General features: G+C 60.9%; 1 protein-coding gene across 8 annotated transcripts in view; it reads left to right on the top strand.

The window, feature by feature from the left end:
* Positions 1-363: 363 nt before the first annotated feature.
* CFAP74 (cilia and flagella associated protein 74) overlaps positions 364-16,372 on the top strand; it is a 49,711-nt gene continuing 33,702 nt past the window's right edge. For 4 of the 8 annotated variants that reach the window (XR_004953076.1, XM_036227687.1, XM_036227696.1 and 1 more), the window contains exons 1-10: positions 364-521; positions 751-880; positions 8,360-8,445; positions 9,620-9,707; positions 9,827-9,970; positions 10,812-10,910; positions 11,907-12,011; positions 14,321-14,494; positions 15,123-15,233; positions 15,597-15,699. Coding sequence is in view for 5 of the 8 variants with exons in the window: in XM_036227687.1 (XP_036083580.1) it covers positions 8,379-8,445; positions 9,620-9,707; positions 9,827-9,970; positions 10,812-10,910; positions 11,907-12,011; positions 14,321-14,494; positions 15,123-15,233; positions 15,597-15,699 (891 nt within the window). In the remaining 3 variants the exon portion in view is untranslated. The remainder of the gene's footprint in view (positions 522-750; positions 881-8,359; positions 8,446-9,619; positions 9,708-9,826; positions 9,971-10,811; positions 10,911-11,906; positions 12,012-14,320; positions 14,495-15,122; positions 15,234-15,596; positions 15,700-16,372) is intronic. The other 4 variants (XR_004953077.1, XR_004953078.1, XM_036227682.1 and 1 more) reach the window with 2 other exon arrangements.

Genomic DNA, 16,372 nt, shown 5'->3' with positions numbered 1-16,372 from the left:
GGTCCCCATGGCCCTTCCGCCGGGCAGCGGCGGCCACAGGCGCGTGGGGGCCCCGCGCTCCGGGGCGCACGCGGCGCGCGCGGCCACCCCCCACCCCCGCCCCGCCGCGCCGGCGCCCAGCGCGCACCGCCCCTCGCGACGCGCCGGCCGTTGCCATGGAGCCACCGGCCCCAAACCGCGCCGCCGGCCGCCGCCGAGGGCCGCTGGGACCCGCCGCCCTCACCGCCGCCGCTCGGACCCGCAGCGCTCGGACCCGCAGCGCTCGGACCCGCAGCGCTCGCCCGGAGGTGGCCCGGTGGGCCCGGGGCCCGGGCCGGGGTCGCCGGCCGACGCCTCCCCGCGGAGCCCCGTCCGGGCAGCGGCTGCTGGCGCCGGCTCCGCTCGGGGCCCGGGGACGTCGCCTGGTTGTCACCGCACTTAGCAAAGTTTGAAGGAAACGCAAGGGCGAGCCAGCCGGTGAGACGGCGGGACCGCGGGGGGGCGCTGCCCGCAATTCCGAAGCCGTCCGGGTCCGGTTCTCGGTGGGTCCCCCGTGTTGGGAAGCGGATAGGCCTTCATTGCTGTCTCCCCGAAATTAATACTCCTCTCTGCTCGCATCCATGTGACTAGCGAACATTCCTGGGGCGTCTGCCAGGAGCCAGACTGCGCTTGGCGGTGCTCGGGGGGCGGGGCGAGGGGTGAGGTGGGGGGCTCGCTGCTCTGGCGCCCACAGTTCAAGGGAAGCCGACCAGAAACTGTTCCGCGGGACAGGTGGTGAGTGAAGTCCATGTGCAGCGGGAGGGCCCGTCACACAGGGAACAGCTGTGGCCACCACCCACGTCAGTGAAGAGAGCCTTGTGAGCACCCCAAAAGCCAGCGCACCCGCCCGTGCTGCGCGCAGGTGTGTCCCGAGCCACAGGCCGCCTTTGCGATTCTAGCGTCCTTGCTCCTCTCTCGGTTTACCGCCCGTGCGTGCACCCCTGAACCAGAAAACTGCTTCACCTGTTTTTAAACTTCACCGAAATGGAATGCTGCACACATTCTTTTTAAAAAATTTTCGAAACAGTCCCAAATTTACATGAAAGTTGCAAGTTTTAGCACACAAAGTCTGTTCCTGAAGCATTTGAGAATAAGTTGCCTGCATTATGTTGTCACCCACCACACAAGAGGACACACTCCAGCTTAACCCCAGCATGGCCGTCAAAGTCAGGAGCGGAACTCGGACGGGTCACCTCTGACCCTCGGCCCCGTCAGGCAGGTGTGCCAGCCGGTCCCGTGGTCACGAAAGCCGCCGGACGCAGTCTGGGACCACAGGGCACCTTGGCCTCCTCCTCCCGTCCAGAACACTCCTCAGCCTCTCCCTGGCCTGCGTGACCCTGACGCCGTGGAAGGTCACAGGTCGGGTACCTTGGAGAAAACCCCTGTGTCTCAGGATGGGAAGCCCCGCCGGGGTGCCATGTGCTCACTTCCTGCTCCTGCCGTCCTGTGTCCCATCCCTGTCAGGCGGCTCTCGGGGGTCCACGAGTCACGTTACTGGAGATGTTTCTTTGATCACTTGATTAGGGTGGTGTCGGCAGCCTCGCCCCTGGGAAGTGACTTTTCCCTTCGTAGTGGACAAGGATGGTGTGGGGAGGTCCCTGGAGGCTACGTGACTATGTCCCCCCTGCCGGGCTTGGGCTGGGGGCTCTTGAGGTGGGCACCTGCCCCACGCGCGTGGGCTGACACCCCACCCTGGACTGCCGTCCATGGGGTGCCTTCCCCCAGCCCCACTCTGACTCTGGGCCGCGCGGGCCTGCTCCCCAGCCCTCCGCGGGGCGTGTGCTGGGACAGCGAAGGCCGGGGAGAGGCAGCGCGGACGACTGCCCGCCGGCCCCCCCAACCCCCGCCCCCCCCCCCCCCCGTCTCCCGGAGGCCGGTCCTCGCCGTCGCACAGCCAACTTCGCGCCTCCGCGTGGCGTGAGCTGGGCCTCCCGCGGGCCACGGCGTCGCCGCCTTGGGAGCCGCTGCCGGCACCCGCCCCACTGCTCTGCGTGCGGGGTCTGGCCATGGCTCTGGGGACCCGCGTGCGCTGTGAGTTGAGTCGTGTCTCCTCAAAAGCATTGCATGGCGAAGTCCTAACCCGCCACATCTCAGAATGTGGCCTCATTTACAAACAGGGCCCCTGGGAACGTGACCGCTTAGGAGGTGTCATTCGGGGAGGTCGGGCCCTGACACAGGATTCCGGTGTCTGTGGGAAAGGAGGCACTTGGTGGCAGACGTGCATGCGGAGCGCCGTGTGAGGGTTGCAGTCAGGCTGCCACAGCGGGGGGCGGGGGTGGGGGGCCGGGACAGCCCTTCCGGCCCCGCAGGGCGAGCTCGGGCTGCCGGCACCAGATTCAGGCTCCGGCCTCCGGCGCGGTGAGAGGGGACATCCTGTTGTCTTAGGATGCCCGGTTTGCGGTGGTCGGTTACGGCAGCCGTGGGACTTGGCCACGACATCGGAGTCTGCCGGGTACATGCCTGGGAGAGGCATTGCTGAGTCGGAGGCCACCACAGGCAGCGTGACGGCCCCCGAGACGTCCGTGTCCTGGCCCTCGGGAGGGGCGCATGCGCCGGGCCACGTGGCGCGGGGAAGCTAAGGCCGGCCCTGATGCCCAGCTGTGCCCGGCGCGGCGGCCACGGTCCTCACAAGCGGAAGAGGAAGCCGGGACGAGGAAGCAGGACGGTGGCCGCGCGGGGGACTCTGCCTGACGCGGCCGGCGGGGAGGGTGGTGAAATGCGGCCTTGAACCAAGGAACGTGGGTGACGCGAGAGCCCGGGAAGGGCGAGGAGGCGGGTTTTCCCTCGGCGCCCCGGAGAGGGCGCGGCCTCCAGGAGCACAGGACACGCGTTCCTGTCGTCGCTGAGTCTGTGGTCGTGCGTTACGGCCGCAGCAGGAGACCGGTACCGGGGCGTTCACCTGGGCTTTGCCAGAGGACGCCGAGCTCTTCAAAGCGTTCGCCGGGTTCTCACGCCGGACCCCTGGGGCGTGGGCGCCCGCGGCTTCACGTCCTCTCGGTGCCTGCTGTGGCCGCTGTGGCCGGGCTCTGCGGGTCCCACCACGTCTGATGACTGTCATGGTGGCCTTAAGTTGCATTTCCCTAATTACAAACACAGTTGAGCCACTTTAGAGGGGTTTATCACCAAGAAATCGTTTATTATCCAAACCAGACTCTCTCAGGGTTGACGGGAGCCCTATGGACAAGCGGGAAACCAGCCGCGATGAGGACCGGCGGGTACACGGGACACAGGGCTGCGCCTTCGTCGGCCGTTCAAATGTCCTGCGAAAGCCACGCCGTCTGTCCCCTGGGCTGCCCTGGGCTGATGCTCGCCCTTCCGGATGGTCCAGATCACGTGGTCCTGAGCTGCCGGGAACCTTTTGGGCCGCGTGTTGCGTTGATCTTCTGCTACTTTGTAGCTTTTCCTTAAGGCTCCCTAGAGTGGCAACTGGAGAAAGGTTCTAAATGTAAACGCACGTGGCTCTGCCCGCTCTTCCTCTGGTGGCGAATGTTTCGGTGTCGCACTTGTGAGGCTGAGGTCAGGAGGCCCCCGCCCCGCACCCACAGGGATGCAGTGCCCCTCGGGGTGGGCTCTGAGCCCCGCGGACTGATGCCCGGCGGCCCAGGCCCCGAGCGTGCTGGCCGAGGTGGCCACGCTGCTGGCACATGCGAGTGCCCGCATACACTCCCGCGTCTGGGCGGGGTTTAGTGAGCCCACGGAGCAGTTTGGTGGGAACCGGCGTGCGGATAACGCCGGGCCTGCAGTACCCGACCTACCCATCTACTCATTGTGTTGGCTTTGTTCCTTCTTTAGATCTTTCGTGATGGAAAGTTTCAGACTCACAAAGCAGAGAGGGCTGACGTGAACTCCCCTGCACCCATCGGTCCCTTCTGCGCGGCCAGCTTCATTCATTCCTTTTTCTGCTACTTCTTCCTTTTTGTTTTTGGGTGTTGTATTTAAAGAAAATCCCAGCTATAATATTTCTCCCGTGAACACTTTAGTATACGACTAACAGATAAAGACTTATTTTTAGCATCGCCACAAAATCATCATGGACCCCAACAAAATGCACGCTCATTTCTGGATAAAACTTAATACCGGTCTGTGTTCATTTTCCTACAGGATCTCAAAAATGTCTTTTACCGTTTCTTGCTCGAATCGGGATCCAGACAAGACCCCCACTTTGCGCGCGGCTGGCCTGTCTCCTCAGGCCCTTTGATTGAAAGCGCCACCCCCTCCCGTGCCCGCGTCATATCCATTTGTCGAGGAAACTGGGTCATTCGTTCTGCTTTTTTCATTCGGGTCTCCTTAATGCCGCCCAGCGGGGCCCCGTCCTGCAGAGGCCTGGCACAGCTCCTGGTGCGTTTGTTCTTGATACTTCGCGGTCGCTGGCGCGCTCGTAAAGGAAGCTTCTCCAGATCTTCTCATCTCATTATTTGTTCTGGTAAAGAACGAATATCGTTGATTTTTATTGTTGAACTTACATCTAGCAACATTACCTCGTTGTTTAATAGCGTATCTGTATATTCTTCTGGATTTTCTGCAAATACGGTCATGCAATCTGGAAATAATGACCGTTCCCCCCGACTTCTCACCCCTTGTATTTCTTTAACATCTGGCTGTTCTGGTTGGCGGATCAGCGAATCGTGAGTCGAAGGGCTTTGGCGAGCATCCTTGTCTTGTTCCCAGTCTAGAGCAGTGCTTTCTGTGTGTGTGACTCACTGATGCCCCCTGTGGGTCACTTCAGACACGTACCCTTTATCGCAGTAAAGAATGCCACTCCCAGCGCGAGTTTGCTAAGATGCCTGCAAGCGTAACTGGGCCGGTGAATACTGCCGAGACTCTTTTTCTGCATCTGTCGAGTTGATCATGTGATTCCCTCCCTTTGGCTTGTTATCATGGTGAATTAAATCGAATTCTGAGGCTGAATAAACCCATCTGGGTCATGATACACATCCAGTTTGATTCACGTGGCTGGATTTCGGCTGCCACGCTTCACTCTGGGTTTTGTCTCCGTGCTGGTGGGGGAGGCCGGGCTGTCACCTTCTCTAGTTTCACTGTCAGGCTCTGGTCACGGAAGTCAGGCAAGCCCTGGAAATGAGCCAGGGGGTGGACCCTCTGGTCCCCTTTCCTGGAAGAGCGTGTGTGAAGTTGGAGCGCTTTGAACCCTTGCCAGGGTTTGTAGCACTTGATAGGGTAGCATCTAAACCTGGATTTTTCTTTGTGGGGAAGTATTTGATGATTGATTAAATTTCTTTTATGCCTACGAGACTTTTCAAGTTCTCCATTTTTTTTTTTTTTGAAGCAATTTTGGTTAGTGATATTTTTCTAATAATTCATCCATCATCTAAATTTTGAAATTTATTGGATAAAGTTTTTCATGACTTTATTTTTGAATGTGTGTAGCACATGTGGTTATGGATCCTTTTGCTCTAATATGGATTACTTGTTCCTTCTCTTTTTATCAGTTCCATTAAAGACTTGTCAATTTTATAAATCTTTTAAAAAGTACAAACTTTTGGCTTTGAGGGACATTGCGATCATGACTTTGTTTTTGTTATACTCGTTTCTAATCTTTTTCATCTCTTCCTCTTTCTTCGGGCTTATTTTTCAGTTTTTTTGTAACTTCTTGAACTAGGTGTTTAGCACATTTGTTTTCAGCCGGTTTCGTCCCTAACATCTACCCTCACGAAGTCGGACCGTAGTGCTCCAGCAGCACCCAGCCTGCCATGCTCGGTTCAGATGCTATAATTCCCATGGTGATTTTGTTCTTTGGCCCGTGGGTTATTAACAAGTATGTGTCTCTTTTTCCCCAGAACGAGGCGAATCATAATTCTCTATTTGTTATTAACGTGGGCCGATTACTTTCAGTCAGAGCACAAGCTCGCATGCGTTCGGTCCTTAAATAGTTTCTGTAAACTCTCTGCGTGCCTTGGCGAGCCCCGAAAATTCCGTGGTCGTTGCTCACGTTCTGTGTGCTCATGAGGCTCGGCTTGGTCATGAGGTCATCTCAATGTTACGTCGTCCGTGGCTTATTCTATCTGCTTTCGCCGCCCGTTCCTGACGGAGAGGCATTGAGATTTTCCCCTGGAAGTTTCCTCGTTGTGTCGATCTTCGCTCTACTGAGCATGTGGCTGTGTCACTGCACGCGCGTGGATTTAGTCATCATCTCTTCCCGGAAGACGAGGCGTCTGGCTGTGACGTGGCCCCCCCCCCTTACTGCCGTCACTGCTTCTGCCTAAAGCATCCAGCCCGTTTCCAGATAGCTCCGGCAGCTTCTCGCTGTCCTTTCTACACAGAGCATCTTGTTGGGACCTTCAGAATGCAGTGCCTCTGTAAGCTCGCGTTTCAGGGGTCTCTTCTCGAGCAGCAGAGTTAGATCTTGTTGTTGTTATTGGCTTTTTAATTTGATGTGATAACACTTTTCTTTACCTTGCTCATTTAATCTATTTACATTCTTGCCTTCGCTTAGATTTTGACCTAATAATTTGTTTTCTTGCCAGTTCTCCAAGGTTCTTACATCAATTCAAACGCACTTCTAGCCGGCATTTTCTGTGACTTGCAGTGCGAGGGCAGGTGTCCTGGCCCGCCACGCTCCGAGGCCGGGAATTCCCACTGCGTCCCTGAGTGTGTTTGAGCAAAGCTGTTATGGACCCTGCCCCACGTGCCTTGAGTGACACCGTGTTCCAGAGCCTTCCACCGCGTGTGCGCCCCCCCGCCGGGTCTCGGGGCTCAAGCTCTCTCCCCCATCGGGGGGCCAGCCTCACCCTCCCCTCAAACAACCGCCCCCTCCCACCGCTGTTTCAGGGGAGCCGGGAGCCGACTGTGCTGTCTGTAACCCATCAGGCGGAGCGCGCGCGGTGTCGCGTAATTGTCGCAGAGAGAACCACGAGCGAGCGAGCGAGCGTGCGACCTCTCAGCGGAGAGTCGCGTGTCCGGGGGCTGGGGGGCTGGGCGAGCCGTGCGTGCTGAGCGCAGAGCAGAGTGGACTCGGCCGCTTGGTAAACGCGGGCTGCGGGCCCGTGGGCTTTTCCCAGGGGAAGGAGAGCGGTCGGTTCTCTGCAAGATCCCTGGAGGTTCTGCTCCTCGGCCTTTGGTGCGCAACTGTTGCTCTGTAACATTTAAAAAAATTCATCACCGGCCTTGAATTATTAACGATTTATCCAGGGAACATTATTAGGCTTTGGAAATAGTTTTTGGCGAATTATTCCGAGGCAATTGCTGAGTTCAGCAATGGAAACCAAACTCGCCTGCATCTCTTACATAACACCTGCCTTTCGTGTCCCGGTCCACGGCCGGTCCCACACACAGCGTGACTTTCCCAAAGGTGCAGCGAACATTCTGAAATTCCTTGAGAATTGGTTTTGAACGGTGACGTGTGTGTTGTCAAGATGACACTGACAGGCCGTCACGTGCACACACCGTACGTGTTCGCGTGGCTGCATTTTGACACTTGCACACCCCTGTGTGCCCCCCACCCGTGCCCTCGGCGCCCCGGCCCCCGGCCCCTGCCTCTAACCCAGAGTCCTGACTTTCGCCGCCCACCTGTATTGGGGCCTCGTGCGGACTCATTCGGGCCCGACCTTCTGCATTTAACACAACGTTTCTGAGCTTCGTCCGCGTCGCTGGACGTATTCGACCTTGTTCTTTTATACCACTGAGAATTACTCCTTTGCGGGATGCGCCTAATTCATTTATTCATTCTCACACTGACGGACGTCCGGGTTGTTTCCAGTTTGGGGCCGTCGTGACCCCGGCTGCCACAAATACGCCCGCAAGCACTTCCGTGGACATACTGTTGCTTCTCTTGGGTAAACGCCGCACAGCGGGGTTGCCGGGTCACATGGCGAGAGTGTGTCCATGACGACTGCCCAACGGCATCCCAGAAGGCCGTGCCACACCGTCCGCCAGCGACGTGTCAGCGGCCCGGTCATCCCGCATCCTGCCGACTTTACGCGTTGCCGATATTTTTTATCTTAGGCATTTTAATAAACACGTGCTGGACTCTCGTTACGGTTTTAATGTGCATTTCCCTGATGATCAGTGACGTTGCACAAAGCTTCACAAGTTTGTTGGCTGCCCGTGTCTCTCCTTTTGTAGTGGCTGTTATAAAACATTTGCCCTTTTCAATTGGACTTTGGGCCCTATATTGTTGACATGTAGGAGCTCTTGACACCTCCAGACCCGAGCCCTTTGTCAGGTGTGTCTGCCACAAATATTATTTTTTCCTACCTGTGGTTTATCTGTTTATTTTCTTAATGTCTTTTTTGCAAGAGAAATTGTTAATTCTTATGAAATCCAGTTTTAGGTTTTTAAAAATCTACGATCTCATTCATCTATATTTTGTAATTATTTTTTGTAGCTAATTCCTGCCTCCCCAGATGGAAGAAGGTGCCAGTCTCTTCCCCGAGGGGAAGTGTCTGGATGACATCCCGCTTGTGGAGGACGGTAAGAAAGGTCTTTGCGCAGACGGAGGGCCTGGGCCTGTCCAGCACGCAGGGCGGAGGGTATGCGGCTTATTCTCTATACTTCCCTCTTTGCAGAGAGCCGTCTCTTAAACTAACGTCTTTTCTCAAAGAGGGAGCTTGTATTTTTCCACGTTTAGTTGAAAGAAAGATAACTTGTGGCTGAGAATTTTGAGAGTGGCAAACCAGAGCTTTTTAGTTTCCAACATCTCTATTGAGAAATCTAATGCCATTTTTATCTCAGTCCTTTGAGAGCGACCTATTTTTGATGTCTTTTTTTTTCTCCTCCCGGAAGCTTTAGATTTTTTTTTAAATCTCCGATGGTCTGAAACTTTCCTAAGATTTACCTTTTTGGGGGCTACTGCTGGGCGCCAGGCAGGATGACCCAACCTGGAAGCCAGCTCCTTGGCTCGCAGCCCTGCCCGCCCACAGCCCCCCACGCCGCCCGCAGCCCCGCCCACCCGGCTCCGGTCTGAGCTCCGCTCCGACCCGCTCGCCCTCCTCGGAAGCGCTTTGGGTTCTCGCACCGCCGTCTCCCCTCTCGTGTTCACCTCGTGATCCTGGATCGAATCCCCTCTCCGTCGTTTCCACGGAGCCTTAACGAAGGAGCGCAGATAAAGCCTGTGGCGCGCTCTGCCATGACCTGCTGGAAGTCTCCCAGATAGTCCTCAAAGCGCTTTGGTCGGAGAACCCCCCGTCACACGCTTAGAATTAGTGAAGACCCGAGGAGCTTTGGTTTATGTTGATTATAGCTCTCAATATGTATTGTACTAAAAATTAAAGCGGAAAAAGTTATGTTTACTTATTCACTTAAATAGCAATAACATGACGGAAGACTCTGGTTTAACAGAATTCAGTCGGGTTCCCGTAGCTGCAGCTCCACCAGCCCGCTGTGGGGTCGCACAGGGTGTGGCCTCAGGAAAATTCCCTGTCCACTCGCAGAACAGCTTTTTAGCATTATTATGAAATCACTTTGACGCTAGACCCTCTGGAAGAGCTATGGGGAGCCCTCGGAGTTCCTTGGATCACGCTTTGGGAACCGTTGCTCGGAGGTACCATTGTCGCTCCGCTGTGACCAGATCAGGATTTCCCCCGGAACTGCAGTCCTGAGTGTCTTGATCTGGTTTTTGTCTTTTAATTCGCTCCTCGATTTCTAGACATAGATGAACTGGAGGATCCAGAGTTTGGGGTCGAACCCCTTCCTGCGGAAGCCGAGAGCAATGCCGACTCGCAAGGCCGCGGCTGGTAATCAACCTGCGCTGCGCGGGCAGGTGGCCGCCCGCCCGGCCCCGGGGCCCGCGGGCCGAGGGGGGAGCTGGCGTGGGGATGAGCCGCGCAGCGGCAGCCGGAGTCTCTGTTTCCAGCTCGAAGAAAAAGCGGGGGGCCGCCGCCTGGCCCAAGGGGAAGAGCAGCGCCTGGGGCAGGGTCCAGGCTCTGCGCCTGCGGAAGGGCTTGAGCGCCCTGGACGAGCTGCGAGAAGAGAAAGGCCGCCTCATCCAGAGAACCGCGTGAGTGCGGGTGGCCGGGGAGGGGGGTGGGGGGCCGGGGCGGGCGGGGCTCGGCCGTCCCTCTGCCCCCTGCAGGCCGGGCCTGGGGCTGACCCAGGTGGATGGAGGCCCGCCCTCTAGGGTCCCGCCGGGCCGGGCCTCCTGGTGGCCCAGTCTCCACAACAGCTAGGTCAGCAATGACACCAGTTCTGGTCCCTAACGTGGGCGAGGAAACACTTCGAACGTGCAGAGAGGCTGGAAACAGCACAGCGGCAGCCGGGAGCCGCCGGGCGGATCACCGAGCGCCCTTCGCGGTCACCTCCGCGCGGGCGTCCTGTGATAGCTCTGCACAGCTCTTTGACAGAAAGAGCAGAGGGCATGACGCGATGCCCTGACTCCCTCGGCGTGCGCCAGCAGACGCCCCGTCACCACGCCTGAGAAGCCAGGACCCCCCACCCCACCCCGTCATGTGGCGAGTCCCCGTGTCCTGCACAGGTCTCTTGCAGCCACTGCTGTCGCTTTAACTGAGGTGACAGGCGCAGCGCAGAGTGCCGTTGTGAGCCAGGACTCAGCACAGGCCCCACGCCGGCTCGGCCGTCCTCTGGGTCTGTGGTCCGGAGGAGGCACGGCCCGTGGCCTCCGCGCACCCCCTCCGGGCCACGCCAGGCGCCCCGTACCCTCCCGAGCTGGGTCACAGTCATTCCTGCTTGGCACAGGTCATGCAGGTGGCTCCCCAGCAGGGTTTTTGGAAAACAGACGGCCTGGCCCCCGAGGCCGCAGAGCAGGCAGAGGTGCCCGGGGAGCGGGGGGCAGAGGGCCGGGCTCCAGGAGCCGCTGACCAGAGCCTGGCCTCGCCTGTCAGCGCGGAGCTGCACGCTTGCCGCCAGCGGATGGACCGCATCGCCCAGCAGCAGGAGAGTGTGGCGGCCGAGATGGCTGCGGAGAGCGAGGCCGACAACACGTAGGTCATCCGCGCCGGGGCCGGCGGGGCCGGCGGGCGGCGGGGCGGGCAAGGCTCCCTCAGTGTGGGACACAAACACGAGCCAGAACGGACAAGGAAGGAGAGGCAGGTGATCCCAGGGACGGGAAGCCGGGGGCCGCGAGGTCAGGACGGGCGGTCACTTCGAAGCAGGTGGCCAGGGGATGGCTCCCTGAGGAGGTGACCTCCAGGCTGGGACCCGAGTGACAAAAACGAGCTGCCGTGCAGGGACTGGGAAAGAGCCTTCCGGCTGCGGAGACCGTGTGGAGCCCCCGGGAGCCGCCCAGGGAGAGGGGCCGGGAGGTGGGGTCGGGGGAGACGGCCAGGGCTGGCCTCCCCGGTGAGGACACGTGCCTACCGATCCACGGCCTCCGGGCAGTGTCGCCCTAGACCCCCGCCCTTGGAGGGGGTCCCGGGGCAGTGCACCCCTCTGTCCTGCTGCCGCCGGTTCCCTCCCGCACCCCCACCTCGCCGCGCCCACAGGTGGCCGCCGTATGTCAGAACGTGGTGGCTTGAATGAGGACACGACACACGGGAGAACCCACAACCAAGGGGCGCCCCGTGGCCTCTTGGCCACTTGCCGCTTCTAGTCATTCAGAGAGTGTGCTGGTCCTTCCTGGCCTGAAGCCGGGACGGGCCTGCCACGCCGGAGCTGGGCCCCAGGGGAGCCGCCCTGAGGGCGAGGTCTGGGAAGAGCCTGCGTGGCCGGGTGGCCGGGGTCTCGGGCGCAAGCCAGCCCGCCGCAGCCTCGCCCGTCGGAGTGGGCGCTTTCTCTGACATCACCCTGCTTGCCTTCCCCGTGGCCAGTGTAGACAGATTTCCTTCTTGAAAAGGGAAGGGGCCTGGTCAGGCATCACCAGCTACGCCAGAAGGACGGGCGCGTGGCCGAGAGGGCAGCGGGCGGCTCGCTCCACGGCGACCGAGGGGTGATGCACATCGTGTCCCTGCTCCTTTTCCGCCGTCGCCGTGACGCTCCAGTGCAGCCGTGGGCCGCCTCCAGGCCGTGTCCAGGCGCCTGTGTGCCGAGCTGCAGAACGAGAGAGACCTGCAGGCGAAAATCATGGCCACACTGAAGGACAACCAGTAAGTTCCGGGCGAGCAGGGACCCCGAGTCATTGGCCTCCGCCGGCCGGTGGGGCTCGCCCCAGCGGCCTGCCGGTCAGTCCCTGGTTTGAAGATGAGGGAAACAATGTTTTCACTGACTTTCGAGCTGCCCGAAAGTTAACAGGGAACTCGTCAAGCGACGTCCTCGGGAGGATGAGGCGTCACGTGTTCGACGTGCTATTCGCTCTCTCCCTGTTTCTTTGCGTTCTTGGAGGCTTTGAAATCAGCCTCTCTCCCCGCTTCCCGTTCCCTGCTCTTCCTGCTTCCGGGACAGCCGGCGCCAGTTTAAAGTGCTGCTGACTGTCCTAGGAGCAGGTCCCCCGGGGAGAGCGGTGGCAGCGTTCTGACCACTTCAGCGCCAGGGTTTGGTTATAAACATCAGGATTGCCTCTGGCTAGTTTCAGGTAAAAAGGGATTTACTGAGGGCTACACAGAACTAGAGGACCGACTGGGCCGGTCCCAGGACTGACGCCCCAAATGCAGGGGCCGGTGCCCTCACGGGAAGCAGGAGCCGAGGACCAGCTTGCGTCTGGGGGCTGTGGGCCAGGTTACATGGCGCTTCGGCCTGAATCTTGTCTTACCCCGGGCGCTGGCCATGTGGGAAGATGCTCTGAGCTTTCCACCCTACCAGCAGCTAGTGCTGACCACACCGGTGACCCGACCCTCCCCTCCCATGAGTCTAGCCATCAGGCCCAGAATCTGCCTCGTCTCTGACCGGTCCCTGACCGCCTGGGTCCTGTGGGCGAAGTCGTACCGCGCCCTCCAGAGACTAGTGTGGAGTCTCTGGGCACCAGTGAGGATGCTGGGTCCGGGAGCGAGGAGGATGGGAGGCCCCTACGTGGTCCCGGTTTTCATAGCCGGCTGCCAGGCCAGGGCCACCAACCAGCACCTGAGCTGGGCAGCGGCCTTTCCTGAGGTTTGAAAATCCCTGGGTCCCCGCCCTTGTCAGGTTCCTGTGCTTGTCCATTTACTCAAATTTTTTTTTTTTAATTTTGAGACAAACTTATAGAAGATAAAAAGTAGCACAAAGAGCCCCGTGTCCCCTTGGCCCTGTCATCGCAGTGACGGTACTGCGTGGGTCGGCCCGTCTGCCACCAGGGAGACCCCTCAGCGACCCCGTGACGCTCCCACTCTGACATTTTTGAAGATTACGGGCCAGCGAGAGGCCTTCATGTTGTCTCTGTGTGACGTTTCCTCATGACTGCTGGCCGGGACCGCCCCCCCGGCCCCCCCTCAAGGCCCTGGCAGTGCTGTGCCCTTCCTGGGCGCCTTCGCCTGGTGGTACCTGGTGGTGACAGGGCCCATGCCCAGTGGGGGCTGCGATGGAGGCGGAGCCCGCCAGGCCCCTCTGCAGACTCGCGCCTCCTCTGGAGACTGACTCGGGAGGCCGGCCCTCACCCCTCCCCCACTGGTTTGCATGGTTCCTGTTTCTCGCCTGAGTCGGCTGTGACCACGGGCCACAGGGTGGTGTCCAGTGCCACCGCGAAGGGCCACGCCCTCCTCTCCCGTTTGTTGGCTCATGGACGCAGACCCCAGACTCTGTCTCATTCGGGTTGTAATCTGTTCCGCTATCATTCACTGTGATGCTCCGGACCACGGGGACATTTTCAAGCCGGTTCCCGCATGCTTCGGACGTGTCCTTGTCTTTCTTTGGGCACGTCCTGGCGCACGAGATGCTCCCGGCCATCTCGTCCAGGGAGCCCTGGTGGTCAGAGCCTGGAGTTGGGTGCCATATGGGCCCAGTGCCGTCCCTGGACCCCGAGAACACACGCAGGTCCGTCTGTCTGCCTGCACTGGAACCACGCGTCCACCCCCTGCGGCCCATCCGTGCCGGGACACCCCAACCTCTGCCCACGGGGTCCCAGCCGCCCCCCCTCCACACCGGGCTCTGCCACCTGCCTCCGTCTCCCAGGTCCCCACCGTCCCAGTGCAGCAGGGAACCCCTTCCAAAAGCAGCGCCTCCGCTGGTGTCCCCGGCATATTTCAGAGTGTCACAACAGCGCTCTGGCCAGGCAAGGGGCAGGGAGGGCCTGTGGACACTCAGAGAGTGGAGGCCCAGGCTCCGGCCCGGCCGGACTCGGTGTGGTGATGGCAGGAACGGGCGGTGCTGGGGTCAGTCGGGGAAGCGGCGACGGTGGACCCAGAGGCCTCAGAGGATCAGGGCACCTGCCAGAGGTACGCGGTGTCCTCCCAGAGTGTTTGTCACAACTCAGTCCCCGACCCCTGGAGGGTGCGGCTGGCTGTGAACTCCTTTGCTGATGTGAGTGAAAGTGCCTCTCATCCGCAAGGAGCGCCATGTGGCACATGGAGATCCAGGAGGGGCAGCTGGCGGACGTCAGGAGGACCGTCCAGGAGCAGGCTGAGGCCGCCAGGAGGTCCCTGCAGATGCGGGCGGACGAGCAGCTCCGCCAGGAGAAGGAGGCCTACAGGAAGGCAGAGAGGAACCGGCTGCTGAGGATCAGGTGGGCGGCCCCCGCCCGCGGTCTGTGCCTCGCCACTTCCTCCCGCTTGTCGGGGTCCCACCGACTGGAGCCCCGCCCCTTCCCCGCCGGAGCCCCGCCCCCACCCCTCCGGAGCCCGGGCCCCACTGACCTCCCTGCCAGTCCCGCCAGTCCTGCCCGCTTCCCGCTCCAGCTGCTGCCCCTGCTCCCCAGGCCCAGTCCCTTTCCGTCTCTGCTCCCAGGCTGCTGGGAGCAGGGAGGGCGGGGCAGGCGCACCAGGCGTGTCCCAGCTGTGGGACGCGGCGTCCCCGTCTCAGTACAGCGCCATCTCATCCGGGGCCCCACGCCCCCTCATTCAGCCCCTGCCAGACCTTTCTGCCGTTTCTGCAGATCCAGTGCCCCAGGGTCCTCATCTGCCCCTCCTCACCCACTTGGTCCTGGTCCCCGGGCAGCCCAGACCCGGCCTGCATGACACCTTCCCCGTGGGGCTCCCAGCCCTTTACCCGCCGCGCTGCCCGCGGCCCCTCCCGGTCCCCGCGCGGCGCACACGACTCTTTGGGACACCTGTTCCGTCGGGTGGGGGCGGGGCGGGACCCGCTGGAGAGCAGGTGACACATGTGCTCCTGTCCCCACCGCTGCATCACCGCAGGAAATCCATGTACCTGCAGAAGGAGCACGGGCTCCGCCACCAGAAGCTCGTGGAAGACGCCAGGAAGAACCACAGGGTGGCGGTGAAGTTCCTGAAGGCCTCCCTGGGGAGGTAGCGCCCCTGCAGGCCCTTCCCCCCTGTCCCTGGGGGCGGGACTAAGACGCGGTCACCCGCCTGTTCTTGTTCTGCAATTCGCCAACTTTATGACCAAATCATCACCTTATCATCCAAAAAAGCAGCAGCCTAGACTTAGTCCTGAGCTGCCTGCCGTGCGCCTTCGGAAGAGGGGCCTGTGGCCCCCAGACGTGTGTCGCGGCCGCGTTTCCCTGTGTCTTGCCTTCGGCCACGGCACTTCTTCGCCCCCCTTTCATGGCGGCACCTTTAAGCCTCTCCCCGGCGGGCGTGACCACGCCCGGGCGGTGCTGCCCTGAGCAGGTGTCCCGGGTTAACCGCGCCGCCCCCCGCCCCCTGCAGGGTCCAGGAGCAGGCCCGGCAGCAGGAGACCGAGTCCCGGGAACACATGAGGAGGCGCATGGACGCCGTGCTGGCCCTGAAGAACAGCATCACGGCCAACCGGGTAGGCGCCCGCCCCCGCGCGCCGCCCCCGCATCCCGGCTCCCCGCGGCCGCCACCTCCTGCGGTCCTCGGGCCTGACCCAAGCCTCGGGCCGGCGGTCTGCGCCTGCGTGCCGCTGGGCTTGCCCCGCCCCCCCTCCTCCGGACGTGGGTCGCGTGACACTCAGTCTCTCCCTGGGGACACGCGGGCGTCCACCCCGGATTTGCTGCCCACAAGTCTGCGCCGGCACCAGCCAGGCGCCGGAGTCGCGTGGCAAGAAAGCGCCGCGGCCGCGACCTCGTGCGGCTAGTCCTGCGGGAGGAGCGATGACGGGGTCCGGGGGAGCCAGACTCCGCGTGGCCCTGTGCTGTGGTCGGGGGGCCTTCCTGGAGGAAGCGACATCCCCCTGGGGCCTGAGCATGCGCAGTTAGGCCAGGGAAGCACAGAGGGGAAGAGGGAACAGCACCTGCTAAGGCTCAGAGGTCAGAGCGCAGTCCAGGTGGCCAGGAAACACGGAAGGGGCAGGGGAGAGCGGTCGGTCACCCAGCGCTTCGCGGACAGCAGGCTCGGCCGCCCCGAGGGCTTAGAAGGGGAGGGCCGCAGGTGGGGGGCCGGGTGAGAGTGGCTGTGATGTCACACCTGTTCAACAGGAAGCCCCCGCGTGCGTGCACGTGCACAAGTGTTTGCACGTGCGT

This window comes from Rousettus aegyptiacus, unplaced genomic scaffold (assembly GCF_014176215.1).
Source record: "Rousettus aegyptiacus isolate mRouAeg1 unplaced genomic scaffold, mRouAeg1.p scaffold_m13_p_1, whole genome shotgun sequence".
Taxonomy (NCBI): Eukaryota; Metazoa; Chordata; class Mammalia; order Chiroptera; family Pteropodidae; genus Rousettus; species Rousettus aegyptiacus.
The sequence above is the reverse complement of the archived record's forward strand: the minus strand, read 5'-3'. Positions and strand labels throughout refer to the sequence as shown.